Source organism: Quercus suber, unplaced genomic scaffold, assembly GCF_002906115.3.
Source record: "Quercus suber isolate HL8 unplaced genomic scaffold, Cork oak 2.0 scaffold_27, whole genome shotgun sequence".
NCBI classification, from domain to species: Eukaryota; Viridiplantae; Streptophyta; class Magnoliopsida; order Fagales; family Fagaceae; genus Quercus; species Quercus suber.
In genome coordinates, this window is record NW_027069492.1 from 2,191,183 (window position 1) to 2,212,130 (window position 20,948).

The 20,948-nt window shown below is 38.2% G+C and overlaps 1 protein-coding gene across 1 annotated transcript; it reads left to right on the forward strand.

The window, feature by feature from the left end:
- Positions 1–12,038: 12,038 nt before the first annotated feature.
- LOC112013328 (stress-induced protein KIN2) lies at positions 12,039–12,938 on the forward strand. Its single transcript, XM_024045758.2, has 3 exons — positions 12,039–12,199; positions 12,501–12,569; positions 12,692–12,938. Exons 1-3 carry the CDS (start codon positions 12,143–12,145, stop codon positions 12,764–12,766), a joined length of 201 nt encoding a protein of 66 aa, XP_023901526.2. The 5' UTR covers positions 12,039–12,142; the 3' UTR covers positions 12,767–12,938.
- Positions 12,939–20,948: the final 8,010 nt, after the last annotated feature.

Sequence of the window (20,948 nt, forward strand, 5' to 3'; positions counted from 1 at the left end):
TGGTGGCACCACATGATTTTTCATGAACTTATTTCAATTGCTTAGTGGACTCACTAGGGCTCAAGCATCTATCTAGCACTCCTCCAGGAAGTTTTTTGAATAGCTCTCCTGCCATTCGAGCATAATCTTTGAGCACCTTCAAATGATCTTTCTCATCTGGTGATAATAGTGCTTCTTTAAGGGGAGACAGCCATTCTGTCTGCCCCAATGGTTCATCAAAGAACTCTTCTTTTAGCATTTGTACAACTGGAGTAGGCCTTTTCACAATAGTGGCATTTGTAGTTGCGCCTTCAAATTTGATTTTTGATCCCAATGTGGCTAGAGCATTGGCAAAGCGATTGTCGGACCTTAAGGAGTGTTCAATATTGAATTCTTCAAAAGAGTCCTCCAACATTTGAGCCATAGCTCTATACGGAGCTAAAGATGGTTCCTTGAGTGTGAAATCTCCTCTAGCTTGGCAAACAGCCCGATTTGAATCCCCAATTACTTGAAGATATTTGATACCTATTTCACGACCCACTGCTAGGCCCGTTTGATATGCTTCATATTCAGCCCCACTTTCAGAAGTGGTAGAGGTTCATCAAATCGTAAAGTCCAAACAGCCCCAGTTGTTTCCATTAGTGCAATTTTTTGCAGCCTGCCAGGTACATCATCAGTGATGTCCCAGCTGTCCTCACCCAAAAAATTTGACAACAAATCAGCAATGGCTTGGCCTCTTACGGCTATAGGGGTGATTGCTATGATCTCAAATTCAGATAATTACAAGAGCCACTGTACTAGCCTTCCAGAAAGAGCCGGTCGCCTCAAGAGTGAGTGAATGGGGTGAGATTTTGTTAAAAGTTGTACCGTGTGAGCTAGTAGATAATGACACAGCCACTGGGCAGCATATATTAAAGCAAGACAAGCCCTTTTAGCCCATGGCTAGTGGGTTTCAGCATCTTTTAACTTTCTGCTAATATAATAAACTAGTTGCTCCTTCCTTTCTTGATCATCTTGGGCTATAAATGCCCCAATTGCTTCATTATTGGTAGCCAAATATAGCTTGAGTGGTTTTCTTGGTATGGGTGCACATACAATTGGCAGCCTATTCATGAGTTACTGTATTTGAAGGAATGTCTACTAGCATTTGGAAATCCAGCGAAAGGGTTATACTTTTTTTAGTCGTGGTGTAAAGACAATCGTAAGGGCAGCGAGACCTAGAATAAACCACCGGATGTATGAGAGCTTACCAAGGAAACTTTTAAATTTGTGAATGTAGTAGGTGGATTTATAGTAGTAATGGCTTGCACTTTCCTAGGATCAACATCTATGCCTCTTTGATGGACAAGAAATCCCAGAAATTTCCTAGCCATAACTCCAAAGGCATATTTAAGTGGATTCATGCGAAGCTTGTAGAGCTAACACCTTTCAAAGACTTTTCGTAAGATAGCAAGATGACCTCCTCTTGTCTTTGACTTTACAACAATGTCATCCACATAGTCTTTGATTTCTTTATGCATCATGTCATGAAAGATTGCAGTCATAGCCCTTTGATATGTGGCTCCGGCATTTTTGAGACCGAAGGGCATGTCGATGTAGTAAAAGTTGCCAATAGGAGTTCAAAAGGCTATTTTGGCTGCATCTTTGTATGACATTCTGATTTGATTATAACTGCTAAAGCCATCCATGAATTAAAACATAGTATGCCCATGTTTGGAAGTGGAAATTCATCTTTGGGACATGCTTTATTAAGGTTCTAGAAGTCGACGTAACATCATATTTGTTTGTTCTTTTTCTTAATCGGTACAATTTTCGAAAGCCACTTTGGGTGCATCATAGTCTTGAAGAACCCAGCTGTGAGGAGTTTTTGAACTTCTTGAATAATCTAAGCTTCAACATCAGGATGAAGGTGCATATGGACTGTACTACTGGCTTTGCCCCTGGTTCCACCTTAAGAGCATATGCTACTAGGTTAGGATCCAAACCGGGCATCTCATGGTACTCCCAAGCAAAGACATCGATGTACTTTTTTAATAATGAAATGAGCTGAGCCTTTTCCAACGGTGGCAAAGTTGCATTAACTGAAGTTGACTACTAGATACTAGGATCATCATTGAGATTAATGGCCTCCAACACCACATCAGGTGAAAAATTAGTTACTGTTGGAGGCTCTTCAGACAGTTCTACCAGACTGCTGGGTAGATTTTCTTCTACTGTCGGGGTTTATGTTTCTTGAGTATAACAGCATGTTGGTGTAGTGCTTGCCTCATTCAGTCTGGGACCTTTCTTTTTGAGACAGCTAGGCCCCGCGTACCGTCATAAATGATACCCCAAACAACCATCTAGCAGTTGGATCTGTACACATAGTGGCTGTGAGACACCGCTAGAGGTTTCCCCACATTCTCTTTTATTTTTCCTTTGATCAAGGAAAGACCCCATGTCTCTTTCTAGGTTGTTCTCAATATCTTGCCAATTGGGTAATGGGATCCCAACAGGGCTTGAAGTAGAATCTTCCCCACTTAGGGTGAGCTCCTCATAGAAAGTAGCCTTAAAGTTGTGTGCCTCGGATAGATCAAATGGTGTAGGATTAGCAGGGATACGTATGGGCTTACCATTAAGTCTTCCCTTGACACATTGGTGGTAAGTATATGGCATAAGTTTGTGTTTATGGAGCCATGGCCTCCCAAGTAGAGCATGATAAGAAATGGGTGAGTCAATAACATGAAATCTGGTGAGGGCAACAATGGGCCCCATTTTAAGAACTAACTGTATACTCCCAATAGTTTATTCATGAATTCCAACAAAACCAAAAGCTTCAATAGGAGCCCCAACTATTCTACTGAGTAGGATCCCAGCTGCTATGAGTGTGCTGGTTGGAATAAGATTAAGCGATGCACCAGTGTCGACTAATGCCCTTCTTATGTGAACATCATTAATCTGAACAACAATGTATAATGGTTTACTATGATCAAGGTGTTATACCTTGTTGGTGAAGGTAATGACATTAGTAGTCTCTAGGAAGGCTCAGCTAGTATGAGCTTCAGCTGTGAGGCAGTGGGTTCCTGAGCTAGCAGCAAAGGATACAAGAGCTCCAGTCCCTGTTCTCCTTGACTCCTCTTTGAGCCTTAACTAGTTGAACAAAGTCCAAAAGGTAGGGCTTCTTTGAAGAGTAGAGATAGTTGCTAGGGGCATACTCGTACCGCTGGCCATTTCATCCTCATTAGCCCCATTATGAAAGAGTACAGCTGCTGTGGCTTTCCCTTTGTGATGCTAAGGCAACGGGTTCTGCTGGACCCCTTACTCACGAGTGAGGTTTAAAGTACCATCTGAAATCTTCTTATAGAATGTTCTCTGGATTGCTCTACAATCCTTAGTTCCATGACATACATATCAATGATACCGACAATAGAAAGGTTTTCGCATATCTTCCGAAGTAGGCTCTTGGATTGGCTTAAAGGGCCTAAGTACCCTATCAGCCATCCATTTGTCAATGACGGCATTCATTTCTTCATCGGTGCATGGTATGGGAGGATACTTTTCCTCCTCTTCCCTTTTTCGCTTATCCTAATTGCTGGTTCACTACTAGAAATTGTGAAAGCTTGAGGGGGCATTTTTCTTTTTAGGCTTGGGCTTTTCAACAATGAGAGGCTTGACTGATACTTCTCATTTCTCAGTCAGCAGACAGTTGTAGACCTTTCTTCCAGTTGTTGAACAAATGAAAGGGATTTGAATGGATGGAGAAGTCTATCTTGGCCTTCAAGCAACTGAAGGAATACCTTTCTCGGCCACCCATTATGGCCAGGCCCAAGGTGGATGAGGTTTTGTTAGCTTACATCGCTGTGGCCTCCCATGCGGTGAGATTGGTGTTGATACGGGTTAATAGTGGTGTGCAGAGGACAGTTTATTATGTGAGTAAGTCATTGCATGAGGCCGAGGCATGTTACTTACCACTGAAAAGGCCATTCTGACAGTGGTGCATGCTGCTTATAAGCTCCCCCACTATTTCCAATCCCACGCAGTTTTTGTCCAAACCCAACTTCCTCTCAGAACTTTACTTCAGAGTGCTGATTACATGGGGAGGATTCCAAGTAGGGTACGATCTTAGGGGCTTTTGATATCAAGTATATGCCTTGCACCTCTGTCAAGGTTCAAGTTCTCGCAAACTTGGTGGCTGAGTTCGCCGAATCCTCATTGGAAGAAGAAGCTCAGAAGCAGAACATGGATGAGAAATCAGTTGGCATGGTCTCCTTGTATGAACCTCTATCCTGAAGAGTGTACATTGATGGTGCAATGAACCAAAGAGGATTTGGAGTAGGCTAGTCATAACTTCTCTTGAGAAGATCATTATTGAAAAATCATTGAGGTTGGGTTTCTCGGCCATAAATAATGAAGCTGAGTTTGAAGCCCTACTGGTAGGGATGACTATGATTCAAAAAATGGGAGGAAAAACAGTAAAGATGTTTTCAGATTCAAGGTTGGTGGTAGGCCAGGTAGAGGGAGAGTTGGAGGCCAGAGATCCGAGAATGCAGGGATACTTGAATCAGGTTTGGCACTTGTAATTAGGTTTTGAGTCTTTCACTTTATTAAAAATTCCTAGAATTAGAAATACACATGCTGACTCTTTTGCCACCTTTAACACCTCTTTGGCACGAGATTTACCTCAAGTTATCCTTGTGGAAGACTTGTGTAAACCTATTGAAATAAGGAGGAGGATGGTCCATATTCATCAAGTTCGAGTGGGATCTAGTTGGATGGATTCTATTGTACTATTCCTTAAAGAGGACATCCTACTTGAGGGGAAGTTCGAGGTCAACCAGGTACGGAGAAAGAGGCTCCTCGATTTTGGCTGTCTAAGGACCAAAAGTTGTACAAACACTTAATTTCTGGGCCATATCTGCTGTGCATACACCCTAAGGCAGTTGAACTACTACTAGAAGAATTACATGAGGGGATTTGTGAAAGCCACATAGGAGGCAAATCCTTATCTCACAGGGCCCTCACTTAGGGATTTTGGTGGCCGAATATGTAAAGGGAAGCATAAGAGTATGTGAAGAAGTGCGACCAATGCAAAAGATTTGCTCCAAACATTCACCAACCAGGAGGTGTCCTTAACCCTTTATCCAGCCCTTGGCCTAAGGCAGCAGGGAATAAGAGATGGTTGTTGGTTGGCAGAGATTACTTCACCAAATGGGTTGAAGCTAAACCCCCAGCAAATATCAGGGATATGGATGCCAAAAGATTTGTCTAGAAAAATATTGTCACTTGGTTTGGAATCCCTCATACACTCATCTCAGACAATGGTCTTTAGTTTGATAATGGAGGCTTCAGGAGGTATTGCTGTGACTTGGGCATAACAAATAGATATTCCACTCGGCATATCCACAGGGGAAGTTTTCAATAAGGTCATAGTAAATGGGCTAAAAAAGAGGCTGGATGTCGTAGAGGAAAAATGGGTGGAAGAGTTGCCACACGTCCTTTGGACATACCGGACTGCATCTCGTTTGTCCATTGGGGAGACGCCATTTTCAATGACTTATGGGGTCGAGGATATGATTCCTCTAGAGATAGGATTTCCACCACTGAGGACAAGCTCTTTTGCTTCGAACAGTGATGATAGGTTATTGGAAAAGAGTTTAGATTTAATTGAAGAGTAAAGGGAAAATGCTATGGTTCAGCTGGTGCGCTATCAACATAAGCTCAAGCAGGATTACGACTCAAATGCAAGGTTAAGGCCACTAGAAACTGGAGACTTGGTGTTAAGAAAGGTTTTGGGTAGAGCCAAGAACCCAACTGGGAAGGGCTATATCACATCACATCAGTAGCCGGAATAGGTGCATACTATCTTGAAGACTTAGATGAAAAGGTTGTACCATGCCCCTGGAATGTAAACAACCTGAGAAGGTATTATTGTTAATGAAAGATTTTTTTACCATATTTGGGTTTATTATATTATGTGTCGTGAATGCTACTATTTGTTTGAGTATCAAATAGTAACCTTGGTTATGCCTGGCTCTTCGGACCATATACCCTGGGTAAATTGATATTTTTGGGTTAACTATCTAAGTATTAAATAGAACCTTAGCTATGCCTAACTCCTCGAACCATGTGCTTTGGGTAAATTAATACTTTCTAACATCCATCTAAGTGTTAAACAAAACCTCAGTTATGTCTAGTTCCTCGAACCACCTACTTTGAGTAAATTAATTCTTCATATCATTTTTCTAAGTATCAAACAGAACCTTGGTCATGCCTGGCTCATCAGATCACATACCTTGGGTAAATTGATATTTTTAGGTTAACTATCTAAGTATTAAACAGAACCTTAGCTATGCCTAGCTCATCGAACCACATGCTTTGGCTAAATTAATACTTCCAACCATTTTTCGAAGTATCAATCAGAATACTTGGTCATGCCTGGCTCTTCGAATCACATACCTTGGGTAAATTGATATTTTTAAATCATTTTTCGAAGTGTTAAACAGAATCTTAGCTATGTCTGGCTCTTCAGACCACATTTTTTGGGTAAATTAATACTTCCTATTACTTTTCTAAGTATCAAATAGAACCTGAGTTTTATTTGGCTCCTCGGAGCATTTGTGTTAAGTAAGTTAATACTTCCTATAGATTATTTAAAGGTCTGATAGGATCAGCCATTCTGAATAATATAGACTTTCATTGAAATGACTTGATCAATTACATGCCCATGAGCATCACTTAAAGCATTTGGAAGTATATCCATGATCTATGTAAGAGCTGATTATTGTATCTAGCTCCTTAAACTTAGTAATGGAAGGAAAGTTAGATAGAGTCTAACATGAATTGGTACATTACCATTTATATACATGAACGGAGTTGTGTCTTACTTCTAGGTTAGTTGAGTGTTAGATAAGACACAAACTATGTTAAGATCAATACAAACATCACAAATATGAAAGAAAAACTTATAGTTATCATTAATCTGAGCCTTGGGAAGAGGCAAAGTTGATTAGAAAAGATCAAACTAAATTACAAGTTCTAGGGGAAAAAAAAAAAAAAACTACAACAACAACAACAAAAGAAAATTCATGGTTTCATCTTTATTACAAGTTTGTCATTTGAAGTCTTGATGGGCTGGGGAGTTGTTGCTGCCGAAGATGCTGAGCCCTAACCCTTTGGGTCTTCCTTGGCAGGAATGGGGAGAGTTGCCAAAACCAACTCTATGTTTTGAGAGACCACTCCTTCCTTGGAAGAATCCTTGGGTGCGTCCGAGGGCTTGGTCTTCTTGAGGGCGACCTCCTTAGAAAATTCTTTCTCTTTATCAGCTGGGTTGGCTTGCTCTGCCACTTCTTGAGGACTTTTAGAGTGAGAGGGTCCTTGGACGAAGCCTCTTCAATAGGGCTTGCAACGTTGGGGGCTGCATCATCTAGGGAGGTTGAGGAGCCAAGCACCCAAATTGCAAAGGGTAGTACACATTCTCCACTCTCCTAAGTGTCGAGGAGGCCTTAACCTGTACCAAGTTAAGAGCCTCATTCCACACTTGGAGGCAGTATGCTCTACATACCCCCAAGACCATGGCCTTGAGGGCCTTATTTATCTCAACTACCCCCACATCGTAGCCTTCTTGTTCGACTTGATCCTTGGCCTTCTCAGCATCCTCCGCTAGCCTCTCCACCTCATCTAGTGTTGCCTCAGTGCTTTTCCTACCCCTTTCTGCCTTGACGAGCTTGGCATCAGACTCCTTTAACCTTTTCTCGGCCACCTTGAAGGCCTTAACAGCAGTAACTCGCCTGCCCTCCTCATCCTTCATTTGTTGGTGGGAAGTATCCATCGATTCCTAGGCTTTAAAAGCGGCTTGGATAGCCTGCGAAGGAAACTTGGTAGTTAGTATATATATATATATATATAACTAACTTAGCTTAAAAGGATTACTATAGCAAGGTCTCTTTTTAGACTTAGAAACACCTCGTGTTTCATCATGGTCCTTAGGTCGACCATATCCTTGGGTAGTGGCAAAGCTTGCTTTACAGCATCTGCTACATACCTGGCCATTCCCTTTTGAAAGTCCCTGATTGATGAGGTCGCAAGGAGAGGGGACCTATCTAGCACTAAAGGGGAGTTCTAGTTTGGAACCCTAGCGCAAAGAGCTCGTCCTTTGTCTCTGAGTGCCCCATCGCCTAGGGACTTTGTCTAGGTAATCTTGGCCCCCTTTTGAGGCTCCATTTCCTTAGAGAGGCCACCTTGGCCCTCTTTCGCCATGTTCTTCCCCTTCTGCTCTCTTTTCTTCTTCTTATCGGCAATCTCTTGCTAAGGGTCATGAAGAGGGAAAAAGAGGGAGGTTTAGCTTAAGCAACTGCCTTGGGTGCCTTTCCCCCAACTTGGGACTCCATCACTTCCATAAGGCTGGCCCTGGGTTTACGTTGTATCCCCATAGCTTCCAGGATAAAAGAATCCCTTTGAATATGGCTTACTTCAGTTGGGGTGAGGTGACTGAAATCATCGGTGAAAGCCACTTGGGACTAAGGTTGGTTGAACACCTTAAAGTCATCCTTGGAGTCAAACACTTCGACCACTTCTTCTTCTTCTTCTTCTTCTTTTCCTCCCTCTTCTTTTTCTTTAATGGCTGGTTGTGAAGGGGTGGCCTTGTCCTCGGCTTTGAACGAAAGGATCGGTTCTACCTTTAGTACGCCTTGAGGTACAGGGCTCGAATTTAGGAAGCCTGGTGCAGCTACGTTAATCTAGTGTAGGCGAGGATACTTTGCTCTTAGTACGCACTTTCGCTCCTGGAAACTTGATGAGAGCGGGGTGTACTCAAGGATTTGGTGGGCTGCTCAAAGTTGACTATCCTTATGTACAAACACCTCGACTTGTAGTATTTTCTCTAAGCTTTGCTTGTTAACAAGATTGAAGTTAAGAGTAGTAGCATGATGATCTACAAAACTGCTAAAATACACAACCAGGAAAAAAAATGGCACAAATCAAGAGAAATTTCAAGTATCAACACAAAAAGAAGAAAATAGGTACAATATATTTGAATGTGAAGAAAGGGTAACTTTGAAGAAATAAACCTAAATCTAAAACCCCACCTAGTCGCCCCTCTCTTGTCGGGCAGGGGAGGCCATCGTGCCACACCTTCAAGATGATTAAGAAATCCTTATTCACGCCCTTGTTGGAATCGGGAAGGCAGGAGATAAGTTTAATCTTGAGGTGCCTAGTTTTTAGGTAGTGCCTCTACCCTTTCAGGTGGTGAAGATTATAGACCCAAATGACATCGTGGTGGGTGAGGTTGAGGCCCATTTTTTTTATTTAGGGTGTCGACACTAGGGGGCACATTGGGTGAGAGCTAACCTATAAGCCCTTAGGTAATCCCTAGTTATCGTACCTATAGAAATTCTCATCCTTTCCTCTATGAAGGTGATCGTTGGGATAACCACCCTTCCTTCCTGTCTAGCCTCATGCTCTTCTCCCTCCTTACAATACCTAATGTGGGCGGGATCCTATACAGAGATTTGAAGCTCTCTATAGCCTCTTCGGAGTCTACCAGATAGGCAAATCTACCGATTCCTAAGAGAGGTTTAAAGATACTAAGAAGATAAAGAAAGGGAAGAAGAGCCGAGGAGAAAAAGATAGAGAAAAGAAAAGTAGATGGAAAATAAATGAAAAGATTTATGAAGACTTGCACAAAAAGGAAAACTATCTTTAGACTAGCTCTTGGAAAGTGTGAGGGCATGAGTAAATTGGGTAAGTTTGCAGATTCAGTGTATGAGCACTAAGGTAGGAAGAACGATTTATTCGGGTAGTATTTATATCAAAAAGATAGTTGAAAGCAGGAAAATTCCCACTCGAGTTCTAGCAAAATCCTCAACCGTTAAATCAGCATGGAGATGTAAAAATTTAATAAGGGCGCGTCTCGTATGCCGAAGTGTCAGGAGTGTGCCTTGGGCAATTAAAAGGGTGTTTGCGCAGCTAGATGTGATGTATGATGGGGACAGAGTAACTATAGTGACATCGAAATCCTCGTTTCTTCTCAAGGAGCCCAAAAGAAGAATTTCAAGGGGCTTTTATAGGGGTGATAGGCCCAGGAATACATATCTATGTATATGCTGGGCTAGGACCCCAATCTGAAGACATTAAATAGTTCGAGGACAGGTAAACATCTTCCTAAGAATCCGTGTTGGTAAGTAAAGAGGTGAAGTCTAATCATAATCATCCAAGAAGGCAGTCCAAGGAGGAATGCTTCCTTAGCTGAGTAAAGCCAAGGTCAGAAGGTATAGTCTGACATCAAGAGCAATGTTCTGGACAATTCCACCAATGAGGATAAGTATCAAGAAGGAACAGGATAGAGGGAGGCCATGAAATATCTAAAGGGAAAGCTGCTACCACTGCATTAAATGCTCTGCAGCAAACTTTTTGACCACATTAATGAAGAAGTGATACCTGAACAGTATCTTTCAGCCTTACAGCTACTCCCCAAGGACTTCAAGAAGGTGCTAATGGGATAAGGAACAAGACCAGCAATCTAGTCTACAAGTGGAGAGTAGAGATGAAGGAGAAGGATAGTATAAAATAGAAAGAAGACCCTAAAGGAAGGGGGTCGAGAAATTAAGAAAAAAATATTGTAGCAATCAAGAGTTGAACTTGTAATCAAATTTGAGAGAAATATATAAGAACTGATCTCCTCGGATTGTGTTGAGGACAATTTTCTTTAGGTTAAACCAATCTATCTTCATTTTCTTGTTATCTGAATCCATTTTACTTGTTGTTTGATTCATTAAAGCCCAGTTTTCCAACTCACTCTACAAATTCATTGTATTGGGCTTTTTGGGCCTAAGTTCATTCATCCTTTGGGCTAGGAACTCAAATTGCGTCATTATAAGTACTTAACTACTAAAGGGTTTTCTATTTGTTTGTGTTTTTTATATGTGCATTTCATTTCTGGTAAGGACAAAATTATTTTGTTTAAAATTTTTTAAAGGGCCGGGTTGTTTGTTTTTGGTAAAATTGGTTAATTGTGCTTAATTGTTTTTAGCTTTACTATTGGTATTTATTGTTTTTGGGCTAATTTTTTTGGGATGGTATATTTTGTTTTAAATTTTAGATTTATAAATTATTTTTTTTTTATAACTTTTAAAAGGAAGAGAATGCAAGAATTACAATTTTTTTTTAACAAATTGCTATTATGGTAAGTGGCGATTAGTAAGTAAAAAAGTGGTGTAGGTGTTGAGCACAAATGCAAACCAATAAAAATTTACTACATTAGAAGTTTTGTAAAATTGTTGTAGAAAAGTTTGTGGCTATAGGAAATAATTCACATCTTATTATAAGACTTTTAATCAATTTGGGTTTTACCTGCATTAAAATTTAAATTAATACAACGTAGTTATTAAAGGGTGCAAATCAATCAAGCCCATGGATTGGGCCTGAGCCCATCCCGCCTAAGACTGGATCTATCAAATCTGGAAGACTCTATTTTGGCCCAGTTTAAAAGGATAATCTGGCACTGAAAGTGGAGGTAACATTTAATTACTTAAAAGTTTTAAGGTTACTATTAATCTTTCATGTGATGTTAGTTGATGATGGGGTCCTTTACGTACCTATGGAGCAAACTAAGATCTGTACATAAAATCTGGACATGAAATATTTTTTGCAAATGTGTGATTGATAATGAGTATTTTTTGCTTACTACTTGATAGAGCAAGAATATGCATAGCGTGTGTGCTTATGAATTTTTTAGTTTGTCTTTTTATTATTATTTATTTTTATCACATCATATGACTAAAAAATGCGAAGTTTATATATATTTCTCAATAATGGACAAAGTTTAATTACCACAAGTGAACTTTATCACTAGGATAGTCTAGACTCTAGAGTAGCAAATTCATTGCAAGTATTGTCAAGGCCAAGTTCATATATATCCCTCTAAAATCGTAACCAACTTTGAATTGAATAGTTAGTGTGCACATCATCAAAAGAAGAACTTGGTCCTAAGGCCAAATAAAAATGCCAAACTTCAATCATATGATGACACATGTTATGAGCATATTTGAGAAAACATAAACATGTCAATTAGTGGATTGGTTTGAAAATACTATAAATTTTGCCTCACGTTTGTTTGTAGAATCACCCAAGTTGAATTTTAGAGCCTGAATTACATTGTTAGTGTTTGTGTTCCAAGCAGAAACTGAAGATGGACAAATCCCAGAATGCAAGTTACCAAGTTGGCCAGGCCAAGGACCAAGCTGAAGTGAGTTTCTATCCATCCTATTTACATCTATTAGCATGGTAGCATACCTGTAGTAAGCACGGATACTCCAGTTTAGCTCATATATTTGTATCTAGTAGCGGATATCTCTGGGATACTCCTGTATGCGTATCCTAATTTTTTATTTTAAGTGCCAATATGTCCAAGATATGCCTATGATACGGTTCTTCTTAGGTAAACTGCATCTAAAATGATTTACATAGGCATGGATGGATGTTTCATGCATGAAACTTATGCACGTTGACATTTTAAATGTACAATGTGTTGTTCTTTTTTGGTTTAGGAAAAGGCGGGCAACTTGGTGGACAAGGCAAGCAATGCTGCTCAATCTACCAAGGAATCATGCCAAGAGGTTCAACAAAGTTTTTACTAAGTTAGAAAATTACATATAAACATAACAAAATACTTTGATCTCAAGCAATACTGCCCCACATCATTGTTAATTGCTTACATATGGAGTTCTATATATTGCAGGCTGGCCAGCAGATGAAGGATAAGGCACAAGGGGCTTGTGATGCTATTAAAGATAAAGTTGGAGCAAACAAATGAAAATCATATTGGACCTCATCGATCGAGCAAGCCCTCCCAAATAAATTTTGTGCTTATTAAATTTTAATTTATGTTTGGTCCTTAACCTTTAGGCTAAATGTCAATTTGATCCTTGACATTTCAAATGTGTTAATTTAGTCCTTTTGAATGGAAGATATAGATAATGTGTCAATTTAGTTCTTAATATTTTGGTATTGTATCAAAATAGTCATTGTCTGTTACAACAAAAGTAGACTACGGTGACAATGCTTTTCGTCACAATATGCCCTTATTTTGCATATGGTGAAAAAATAGCATTCGCCAATTAAGAGTATCTCTAATAGGCACTCTAAAGCCTTATTTGGAGAGCAAACACACACACAAAAAAAAAAAAACACTCCAACAGTCTCTCTATCTCCATTTTTTTTTTTTTTTTTAGATTTGCTACAGTGGCTCTCTGGAAGAAGAAAGCAGTATAGCAACTTCAATTCATTTTTTCCTCTTAAAAAAAATACCTCGTTGAATAAAAAATAATTTTTTTCTCCCATCCTTTATCTCAATGGCTAGAAAGTACAACAAAATACATTCGGAACAAACACAAAACCTAAAATGCAATGAAATCAAATATACAATCTTTCTCATAGTTTCAAAACCAAAAAAATTATTGGGTTCACAATCTTTCACTTACTCCCACAAGGAACCCAATAATTAAAAAATAAATAAATTAAAAAAAAAAAAAAAAAAAACCGATCTGACCCATTTCTACCACATGTTGTTGACAGTGGGGAAGAGATCAAGCAGCAGTGGGATTAGAAGGTGTAGTTGGACGTTAGAAATTGGGTTTGAGGACATTGGGACCCTACAAACATAGTTACAACCAAGGTTGTCAAAATCTAGATCCTACGTAGGATCGTGGATGGTAGGATTGGATTGTGGACATAAGATCAAAAAACAAATTTGAAAAAAAACATTGGTAGTAAATTTGTATATTAAATTATCATATAAATTATGAATTCATCCAAAAAAGACAAAATTTTCATCAATATATTATAATTTGTATACTATAAGTTAATTTTTAACACAGATTATCCTAAAAAGTTAAATAAATGTTTAGTTTTAAAAATCTCTAATAAGGTGGAAAATCACTTATAATAATGGTGTATGTTAAAGAATAAAAATGTCATTAAAGAAAATATTTTTTATTTGAAATAATTTTTTTGGTAGATATAAATTTGACATAATATACATAATAACTAAGATAAGAAGAACTACAAATTGTTTTATAATTTTCAAAACAAAATACACATAGAATGCCAAGTATTATATTTACTACTCTTACTTTGTTTTTAACTTTATCTTATTTTTTGTAGGAGAGGAGGAGTCCTAAGATAAAGTTAAAAACAAATGGTATTCTATCAAGGAAGCATGCAAAAACATGGTACCACAATAGAAAATTCATATCCCATTAATACTCCCACGAACCCAGTATCCCCACCTACAATACCTTCTAGTTCACTTTTCCTTCTTCTCTTTTAACTTTTTTTTTTTATTCTCTCCTTTGAAAATTCGCCATTTCTCCTCAGTAAATCTACCCTTTGTACTCAGATTCATCGAAATTTCTTTTTTGCAAATCTGTAAAACATTAGTGGCAAAGCTAAAGTATAAACTTCCTCTATTGCAAGCACGCAGGTAGTAGTATCATTATTGTGGGTTTAATTTTTGGTTATATTCTATACGTTTTTAGACCCCTTAAACACACACAGATTAACCTAGTTATTTAGCCAAGTGATTAACTTAGGTAAATTATTCAAATTTAGGTTAACATAAGTAAAGCATATCATTTAACAGTGCAGAAAATAAATAACACAACGATTTGATAACCTAAAAAAACCAAACAGGTAAAAAACCTGGGGAGGATTTAACCTAGCTATCCTCAAGGTAAAACAAATCCATTATGAAGTTTACACAATAGCGACTTAGATCACTAACATCTTATTGCTACCTCGAGTAGGAAACTTACTAACATGATCACGTGACTGCTTCGAGTCCACAGACTATTTCTTTCTTGGATTCACAGCAACCATAAGTACTCCTTCTTGTGTTTTTCTTTAAGCTCTTTATGCAACAATTGAAGCAATCACTAAGCCCTTGACATCAATCTTGAGATTGGAAACCCTAAGTATGTATGAAGGCAAACACCTTTAGATCTCACAAGAGATTCATACACACAGCATAAACAACAACTAAAACGTGCTAGGGTTTTTCCTTTTATACTTAAGGCAAAACATAAAACCCTATACATCATACAAGCTTAGGCTGAGTTGGAAAATTCTACAGAAAAACAATCTGCACGAGCTTCGACTGATCGAGTCTAATTTTCAATTGATCAAGCCTTACAAATTTACATAATAAATCCAGCAATACACTCGATTCCAACTTTACAAATAAATACACTTTGAGCTGCCTAATTCTAGACTCTAAGTTTTGATCATGATTTGCCAACATAATACAAATTAAAGTTCTAATACATTAGTCCCTAAAGTCTTAGAACCTAACAAACTCCCCCTTTGGCAAGCCGTGACAAGACACATAATAAAATAAAAATGCTCAAAGTTACAAAAATAGCCCAACCATGAACAATCACGCTAACTACTATCTATCAGTTGCAAGTGTAGATAGCAAGACAATTGAATCAACCTGTATATTCCTATAACACTTAACAAACACATAAACGCATGTGTGGAAAATACAAGTAAAACAAAGTAAATTCTTGATTATACATAGCATAACATAAAATAAAAGACATATATCATGAATAACCTCATAAATATAAATCACTAATCAATGTAGCATAATGTGAAACAAAAAACATAAATTAAAAAAAATAAATAAATAAAAAAAAAAAAAGGATGTCTCCTGAGAGAGAGAGAGAGAGAGAGAGAGAAATTGATAAAGTAAACAGTGAAAGTGAATAAAATATTAGTATTATTTTTTTTTTTTTTTTTTTACAATTGAGCTATAGTGCAATTCTACATATAAAATTGGACTGTAGCACAATTGCAAATTTTTTTGCAATAGTTAGCTTTTACAAGTCCGGATGTGTAGGGGTTTTGGGCTTTTATGCTAAAATTTCCCTACATATGGCATATGCCATTCCCAATGTGAATGCTCTAAGGGGTCTTTGGTCCGTGCCAACGTTGTGATCACCTTGGAGAAAGAGGGATTTGCACCTGACATGGACACCCAGTACTAACAAAAGGGAGATAGTAACCCCTTTGGTCAGAGGTATGAAATCCTTCCCCCCGTTGGTTGTGCATATGCTAGACCATTGTTGGGGACATGTGCATTGCTCTCAAACCTCTTGATGTCCCTTTCCTTGTCCAAGGTTTGCTCCCCACATAGTGGCAGGGTCACATTTCACGTCGATATACTGACCTCAGGGTGCCTTTTCTCTCTCTTCCAACCACTACACAGTATAGTAGCTGTATTAGGGTTCAAATGAGGGAATCATAATGTGACATCCATCTTGTACCTAACAAAATTCCTCGGACTATAAGAGGAACATGTAGCTGGACTATTAGGTTAAGAAACAAAAGAAAAAAGATAGAGAAAAGAGGAGAAAGTTTGTGAGGAAGTAAGATAGGGAAAAGGTCTATCTTTTAGTGAGAATATTACCACTTTATGAGGGAAACCTCCATTGTTGCATAATACAAAGCTTCATCCTCGCTCACCCATGGTTTTTTCTCCCTTTCAAAGGTTTTTCCACATACATTCCAATGTCATCTTATCTTTCCTTGCATTACTTTCTTTTTCTCTCGACATCATGGTGTCAAAGCTTCCATTTTTACTGTTTTCAAGCTTTTTCATCGAAATGTATTATTAGATAGCTCACACACTTTCCACACAAGTTTTACAAACCTAAGTTGCACGTACAGTATCTATCTTGTTTGCATTCATCTTATGTGCTTTTCCTTCTTGAAAAGCCATGTTTTTGTTTGCTTGATACTAGCTTGATAAAAGCTTGATACCTTCCTGACACTTGCTTCTTCTATCGAAGTTTTCTGGGTTTTCCTCGATATCTCTCGATACATAGCCCGATCCATCGAGTCATATTTCTAAACTCTCTATTTACTCTATAGAAGCTCGATACATCAAAGATTTTTGCCATCGACACCTCATCGATACCTTTCAATCTATCAAAATTTTGTTCTTGACACCTCTCGATACCTCCTCGATCTATCGATATGCCTGGATCTATATATACTTGAGGTTCGACCAGTTTATTTTGTTAGGACATATGTGTTTCACTTGTTAAGAACATATGTAATTCTTCTATGTAGTTGGCTAATCCTTTGACAAAACGCACTTTACTTGTAATTGGATAGATCTAAGATGTGTTTAATACTTTAAGAAACATGTTGTTCAAGTCTAATATTAAAGCCATGAAAATTGGACCAAGAAACAAGTGAACAAAAGCTGTTCATTAAAGCTGGACAGATAGCTCGACACCTACGGACAGATATCTCGACACCTTTCGATAGCTAGGCTATCTATCGAGCTCTTCAATTGATTATTATTGCAATCTCGATACCTTCTCGATAGTTGGTGGATCAATCGAGAAAGCTTTTGTCCCCTCGACATCTGCTCAACACCTCCTCAATAGCTATATCTGTCAAAGTTTAAAGTTCGACACCTGCTCGACACCTGCTATCTATCGAGGTTACAAAAATCAGAACTTTCAGATCTGATTTTTGGGCCAATCTTTTGTATTTGTGTAAGGTTTCTTTTCTCACAACCCTAGACCTATATAAGGCTTATTTTAGAGGCCGTCACATAAGAGAATACAAAAAAAAATATGTAAAAGGTGACCAATGCCTTATTCTCTCTGAAAGAAGCTACTGCGTCTTTGTACCTTAGGATTTTGTAACCAAGTGCTTCTTGATCTTCATTTTTGATGAAGTGAAGAACTTTGCAACCAACATTCTTCTTCCTCGAGTTGGTGAGTGAGTCACGTACTGGGATTCATGCAAAGGAGTTAGTCATGTACTGGGATCTGTGCATTAAAAAGGGTGGCGTTCATATATTGAAGAGTTCAGAGGTTCTGAAGCGTTAGAAGGTTTCTGCTGTAAGTTCATCTAAGGGGATTGTAGAGTCTAGGGACAAAGATTTTGTACTAGATCTGAAACTTCTCTTTACTATAGTGGATTGCTTTTCAGGAAGGTTTCCCCCCGGGTTTTTTACTGTGAAACTAGTTTGTTTCATTGGTTTTTCTGGGTCATAATATCTTGTCTTATTTATTTTTCCGCTACATGATTTTGACATGATATTGATGTTTGTTTGTTTTAACAAGTTTTATTCATAATAAATCTAATTAACAACTTGGGTTTAAAACTTGTTAATTCTATCAACTGGGGTCTAAATTTCCCAACACATTTCTCACTCAAATATTTCGATCTCTCTCTTCTTTCCAGATCCAAACCCTTGTTATTCACATGTTCATGCATTCTAGGATTGTGTGACTATTTATAAATTCTGAGTGCTGTAGTTTGGATTGGGTTTGGCCCATGATGCTTTTATTTTTGCACATTACATGCTCATGCATTACCATGCATTGTTTTTTTTTTTTTTTTTCTTCTTCTTTTTCTTTTTCTTGAGCATCGTTTCTTGTTGTGTCTTTTATTTGCTCTTTCCCTTAGTTTCCAGTTATGGCACACAATAAATCCATTCCTTCGAAGCAATCAATATCTCATTATGGTTCTTCATCTTCTTCTTCTCTTCCTTCTAGAGATAGGTTTCATAATTTGAAATCCCAAAAGGATTTTGAAGAGAACTTTTGTGACCAGATGATTCATTCGGAATGCCTAGTCATTCTATCTAATTTTCCAGACACACCCCTTCCAATGCGTCTAGGTCTTGGGGTTAGGAATCTCTCTGCGAAAAACCCTCTAGGTGTCCCAATGTGTTTATACAAAAGTTCTACTCCAACATACACGCTATCAATACCTTTATTCTCTAGTGAGAGCTTATTTTTGAGGTAATACATGTCCCTGGGGTAGCTCATCCAGACTATCCTAGTCATCCTCGTCTCCGTTCCATCTCTCAAGACAAGTTGGCCTCACAATTCTAAGAAAACCATGGTGTGGGGTGATCTTCTTAACTTCACTACACATGAATTTGCTAAGGGTTTGAGGATCCTTAATATGGTGATGACCTTTATTCTTACTCCATGGTCTCACTATAACACTATCATTGAGCCTCGTGCTCATTTTCTTTTCCCTCTCTTAGAAGGTCTCTCTATAGACTTTCCTTCACACATGATAGTATCTATGATAAATATCTACTAAGACACTACTACATGTGATAAGCCTATTTTTCCTTCAGCTATCACACGCATTCTCACACGTATGTACGTTCCTATTCCTTCTACCCCACTCTTCTCAATCATGGGTGCTATGAGTCAAGAATCTATGCGAAGGAGTGCTGCTTAGTTGGCTTCTAAGGCCAGGTGGCCTCAAGATGAGCCTACTCCCACTCAGCAGAAGGAGGCTAATATTCGAGCTGCCGAAGATGCTACCTATGCCTCTCGAGCCTCTTCTACATCTGCTCCATCTTCTTCTTCCGAAATAGAGGCATTTGTCGTTGCCATCGTGGATTAGATTCAGCTCATGTGTACTGATTTTGGTAGTTGTCTTGACCATTGTTCTGATGAGATGTGTCAAATGAACACTAGGATTTGTCATATCTCGGCGACAATCCTGTCTTGGTGGTTTTACTCTTTCTCCCCTGCTTGATCCTTTTGCAATCCTTTAATAGTGGAGATGATGATAGTGATGATGCTTCTAGCTCTACACATGATAATGAGATGACTTTTTCTCAGTGATTCACCCTTTGTCACTTGTGACAAAAAGGGAGAATAGTTTTGGTTATGAGAGAATAGTCTTGTTGTTAGGAAGAGAGCTAGACTAGTGATAGGGGGAGAGTACTTTTTAGATATGTAGTGAGGTTTTTGATGTACAGTTCTTAGTCCATGTACCTTGGTCTTATGACCACTTTGCATGCATTGTATTCTTTTGATATATATGATGGTGTATGTTTCTCACCTTTATCACACATGTGTTGTTTCTTTTCTCTATTTATGCACATGTTTCTTTGCTTATATAACTTGTCTATATTTCACACTTGATGCCTTGATGGATCTTGTTTGAGTGTTTCAACTAAGATAGATTGCAAGTCTTTCTTGCCGTGATCTCTCTTCTTACAATGTTTTTCAAGAGTTCATTGTATTAGTTAGACTTATGTACTTTTTGTGTAATAGTTATGGAGATTGTTGTTTTATACTTCTCTCATAATTATGCCTGTGGTTTTGTCACGGATTGCCAAAAAGTGAGATTGTTAAGGTCATATTTCTATGTAATTGGCTAATCGTTTGACAAAACGCATTTTACTTATAATTGGGTAGATTTAAGTTGTGCTTAATGTATCAAGGAGTGTGTTGTTCAAACATAACAAATGATATCAATAAAGACATAAAGGTTGATCCAAGAAACAAATGAAGAAAGACCGTTTCATTAAATCTCAACACAAGCTTGACAGATGTTGCTATTGAAGATTAATGGAGAAGCTTGACACAAGCTCGATCTATCGAGATCTACGATTTTAGAAATCTCAAATCTGAAATTCAGCCCATAATGTCTTGAATGATTAGGGTTTCTCTTCTTACAACCCTACTCATATATAAAGCTTATTTTGAAAGTCATCATACATGGAAACAAAGACCTAGAACTCATACACTCTGTGAGAAGCTACTACGTTTCCATGCCTTAGGGTTTTGTAACCAAGTACTTCCTGGTTTTCATTTTTTATGAAGTGAAGAACTTTGCAACTAATAACAATGAATCAAACTGCTGGAGTTAGTCACGTACTAAGATCTAAGCAAAGGAGTTAGTTATAGATTATAGATTTGTGCAACAACAGAAAAAGTCTGCAACAAGATCAAGTTCAATTAGGTATTGAAGCGAAGGTTCAACTGTAGGTTGGTATATTGGGATATGTTAGGGTAGTGGTAAGATTCCTCATACTTATAACCGCTTGATTATTGATTAGTAAATTCTTAGGAGTGGTGACCTTAAATTCACCCAGTGATACCTTGCGAGAGGTTTTCCCCATTTGTCAACAAATCATCATGTCAATTTAATTTCAATTG

Coding starts and splice junctions, on each gene's coding strand:
- LOC112013328 (XM_024045758.2), top strand. CDS start 12,143: ATGGACAAATCCCAGAATGCAAGTTACCAAGTTGGCCAGGCCAAGGAC. Junction 12,200..12,500: donor AGGCCAAGGACCAAGCTGAA/GTGAGTTTCTAT, acceptor TTTTTGGTTTAG/GAAAAGGCGGGCAACTTGGT. Junction 12,570..12,691: donor CCAAGGAATCATGCCAAGAG/GTTCAACAAAGT, acceptor TATATATTGCAG/GCTGGCCAGCAGATGAAGGA.